At 38.2% G+C, this 4,717-nt stretch overlaps 1 protein-coding gene across 1 annotated transcript; it reads left to right on the forward strand.

The window, feature by feature from the left end:
- The first annotated feature begins 1,455 nt into the window (after positions 1-1,455).
- LOC105222523 (uncharacterized) lies at positions 1,456-3,254 on the forward strand. Its single transcript, XM_011199878.4, has 2 exons — positions 1,456-2,104; positions 2,159-3,254. Exons 1-2 carry the CDS (start codon positions 2,074-2,076, stop codon positions 3,118-3,120), a joined length of 993 nt encoding a protein of 330 aa, XP_011198180.2. The 5' UTR covers positions 1,456-2,073; the 3' UTR covers positions 3,121-3,254.
- Positions 3,255-4,717: the final 1,463 nt, after the last annotated feature.

Below are 4,717 nucleotides of genomic sequence, written 5' to 3' on the forward strand. Positions count from 1 at the left end.
GTTGCTTCAAACTGACGAGTCCGAAATCCAGCGCACAGCCTCGCTAGTCAAGTAGTACAAAGTCTTATACACATTTATTTATATAGCGATCCGCTTGTTTCAAAACAGACGCCCTCTCGTAGCCGCACTTCTGATTTACACTTCAGCGAATCCTTTAACGGAATATGTCGGAATGACTCCGCTGAAGCCTCCTCTCTTTTAGCCGTGGCCACAAGCTCCACACGGGTTGGCTACCACATCTTACACAAGAGTTACTCACGTTTCCAGAATGAGCGGCTGAGCCGTAAGAGTAGGAATTTGGGTATGGTTTTTAATAGCACTACGAATGTAACTGCTTACCCAGAAGTATGACTATACCCCATTACACCGATGCTTAGTCAAACAAAATATTATAATAGCAGTCGCATTTCTGACAAAACAAAGCGTGTCTTGAAATTAAATAAAACCGGTGGAATTCTCGGCTAACTTCCAACCAAAAATCCATCACAAATCTAAAAGGAAGCTCGAACAAGTATAAATGTATAAGTACTTATACACACATCCTCTACCAATAAGGATGAGGTGGGGGCTATGTTTGTTTGCGAATTTGTCTAAAATTTTGTCAGCGTGTTCAGTAAGGTTTGCCATTTCATCATAACACCTTTCACTTTTGTATACCGCTTGGAAAATTCCAAGATTATTACGCAAATTCTTGTTCTCCGGTAGATACTGTAAGAGAAAAATCATCTTCTCAGTTGAAGACCATTTCCGACTTAACAAAAAGATTGTCGGTAAAACTGACCGCTTGGTACGAATTGTGGCAAGACGGCATCATCGGGCCTTATTTCTTTCGAAGAGGCAGGAAATACCAGTACCATCAAAAGCAAGCGCTGTAACACGATGTTGACCAAATTTCTCGGAATTTGATGGGATCGACACAGATGATCTCTATTTTCCAAAAAGCCACTCAAGGTTTGACATATAAACATGGATACATTGCACGCAAAGTTTGTCGACTCGTCTTTATGTCACACAGCACTTATTTTTTTATAAAATTTAATTTGAAAAAGTTTTATCAAGGTTTACTATTTATGAAAATCACACGCCTCTAATCTAATTTATATTCGTTCTTCTAAAGTGAACCCTTCATCATTGAGAAAGCAATAAATAAGTGGGAAATTTTGATATTTTAAATTAATATAATATTCGGAGAGCAGATCTGCTTAACTGTAAAACGAGAAATAAACGGTTAACTTTGAGAATAATCTAAAGAACTCAATTCTTCATGCCGCTGGTAATTTAAGAATCAAATTTCGCGAAGTTTAACTTTGCTGAAACGTGACGCGATTCGGTGAAAGTAACGCACTTCAACTGGGCTCAAGTACAAGTATCCATCGTTTATACAATTTCTTTTCAACAAATAAAAAAATTTGATAACAACATCATTTCAATTTCTCTCAAAAACTTCTTGAAGTATACGACTTTTTTCTGGTGACTGCAAACAAAATACAGTAAGGGGAATAATTCAAGCGAATCAAAACAAAAATCAAATGACCCAATTACCAAAAAACCGGCTGCCACCATACTCAACGCAATAAATCGCATCTCCACTCGATATTTGTTTGCTCAAAACATTAAGAAGCTGAAACTTCTAGGAAGCTGACGAGCGAACGCACACCACAAACACGGCAAACGCGCATTCAAATTTCACCTAAACGAACTGCGGCGGCTTACACACACGCAACGAGAAAGCGGAGAAACAAACAGTGGCAGTCGCAACCACAGCTGGAACTGTGCGATAAGCACACCGACGAGCGATACCGAAGATACCAGAAAACAAAAACTCCCAAGCTTGAACAAACCAGTCAAGAAGAAGACACTAAAAGAATTCCCAGTTAAACACCTTTCTTATTTTGTATTTCACCTCTCTCTTACAAGCTCAACTATCTTTAAGTTACTTAAGCAGCCCGCGGCTTGCTAGCAAGCACAGTTGTATAGCGCCTGCGCTTATGTAAAGTTAGCTGTTACACGAGTGCTTTCCTATACGCCAGAAACTCGCATCACTCATTCGAAATCGCGTTTCAAGACAAAAATATGCAGTTTTACAAATTCACTTTTATTTCGGGTAAGTTTCTTGCGTTTCCTAGTTAAATCGTTAACTGAATTTGCATGCTTCCAGTGCTCATTGTCTTGCTCGCCATCGCCAGCGGAGAGGCCAAAAAACACAAAAAACACAGATCCTCGTACAGCGGCGCACCTTCAAGTAAGACCAAAACCAAAACCAAATGGTCCACCTCCACCGACTTGGGACACAATAGCGCACAGCTTGCCACCGAGGAACACGGCTACTATGTGAAACGCACCTTCCTACCACTGAACGCTACGGCAGCACCACGAAGTCCACCCTACCTCGGCATACCGATTGCTTGGTTTGCCTGTGAAGGTGTCGCTTGCACCAAAGCCAATACAGCGGCTATAAGTGGTAGCGCTGCGGTGCTGCAGGAAGGTTTTCTCTGCGATGATGATTGTGTAGAGCCTTACGAACCGATCTGCGGTAAAACGCCTAGTGAACTGGCTGTGTTCTACAATAAATGCAAGTTAAATGTGGCCAAGTGTCGTACGCATGGATTGTGGTTGGACGTCGCCTATGAGCAGTGCCAGAAGACGCATCCCAAAGAGGTGGCATATGCTGAGCGCAAATTCAAAACATCACCATTTTTCAAAGACACTAAAACCCTCACAGTGCAGAAGAAAAAAGAAGAAGATAACTCATCTTCTGAGGAGGACGATGCTGTATTAGACGTAGCATTGCAGGCATTGGACAAAATAGGCCATCAAATTGCAGCCGCCGAGGCGGAAGCTTTGGACGAGGCCGCCACCACCAGTACGATAGTGAAAAGTGAAGTGCAAGCGCCCATCGCGAAACCAGTTCAGGCAGATCGTATGCAGGAAAACGCCGCGATCGTTAAACCCGTGAAGGAAATCAGCACAACTGCAAAACCTATTAAAGCGAGCGTTGCACAAGCAGTAGTGGAGAATAATGTAAACAAACCTGTTGAGAGCGCTCACTCGAAGCCAACAATTGGTGTTGCTGTACCCGTGGCTGGCAGTAACGCTGCCACAGTAATTGTTAAGAAATAATTATGCGCAGGCATAGTTATGTGATATTCCCTTTTTGATATTTTTAGAACATTATATTATACACTACAAATGTACTTATGCCTACATATATTAGCGAATAAATATTTATTACTTTGAAGTTGACGAAGCAACAAGTTGTATAGAGCTTCATTTCTATGCAATAAAAGTGATTGGAGGGAACACAAGTGTATTATACACTTTTAGCTTAACTATTTTATTTAGGTTGTTTTTCGAAGAGAGTGTAGTAAATATCTTAAAGATTCTAGGAACACTGAAAAAATAAAATCAAAATAAAATCTTCTGTAATCATCTTCCACCAACATTTGAGCGAAATGTGACAAATGAAAGCACGACCATTAATCAAACCTTAGGTGTACTCTAAAAAAATCGAGATAAAATACAAGAAATCAGGCACTGTGTGCTATCAAACTTTTTTGCGAAAACGGATAAATCATATCGTCAACAAACTTATTTTCAAGATGACTGTAGCACTTTAAAGGCAAGAAAAGGTCAGAAAAATAATGGCTTCAAAGGCGCGTTACATAACATAAAAAAGAATAAATTTTTTATAATTACTTATATGTACATAGGTTAATATAATAAATCACGGTCCGAATATATGTATATACCTCAAAGTAAAAAAATAGAAACAAACAATCAGCTCCACTCAAATGATAAATGATTCCTTTGGAACCAGTATCAGCAACCAGTATCGTGCACTCGAATCGCACAGCTGGCGATTTTTAAATGCGTTTTTCTCGAAACAGGGTTTTTTGAACTGGTACCTACGATTCCAGGCAATCTCCTTGGCCGATTTGTCTAATTTTTGTTTGGAATTTTAAGAAAAGACTTGGCACAATTAGTAACAAAAAACAGGCAAAAAAAAAAACAATTAAAAGTTGCACTATTCGTTTATTTATCAATAAATTGTTTCAGTCGAAGAGGTCATATGAACTCTAAAATAAAGTCTATCCCGTTCGTTTCAGATCATCTACAATGGAGAAATCGTGTACCACTTTTAAAGATGGTGTCTTCCGGTCACCCATATCTCCACCGGATATCAAGAAAAATTGAGAAAAACAACTTTCTCTGTACTTTTTACATGTAGTAGTAACATATTAAAAACCTGAACTCTCAAATAAAAATTTGTCTGAAAAAAATTATTGAAGAAAGGTTGCTCTTACCATACTACCCCCTAAACTAAACTAAATTATTACTTTGCCATAAAATACGGTACATAATAATTCCTGATCTAGAATGTTATAAAATCTGACATTTACTTGATTTCAATAATATTTCATATAATTAAAAAAACGACTACGAGAAGTACATAGATGTCTATTTTTTAAGTGAAAAAATAGATTGAGGAAAATCTGGATTCAATTAAGTTGACTACGGAAAAATGGAATAAAAAGGTTTCAGATGTAATAAAATAAAATAACACTTTCAATGTAGTTTATAGATATACATACATACATACATAGTATAAACTTATAGACATACATATATCACCTGTTTTCAGTCTATTCCTTTCGCTGTGTCTTTGGTCACCTTCGGAAGTGACACATAATTGTATTGTATAATGTTGCATTAACAG

This window comes from Bactrocera dorsalis, chromosome 5, assembly GCF_023373825.1.
Source record: "Bactrocera dorsalis isolate Fly_Bdor chromosome 5, ASM2337382v1, whole genome shotgun sequence".
Lineage (NCBI taxonomy): Eukaryota > Metazoa > Arthropoda > Insecta > Diptera > Tephritidae > Bactrocera > Bactrocera dorsalis.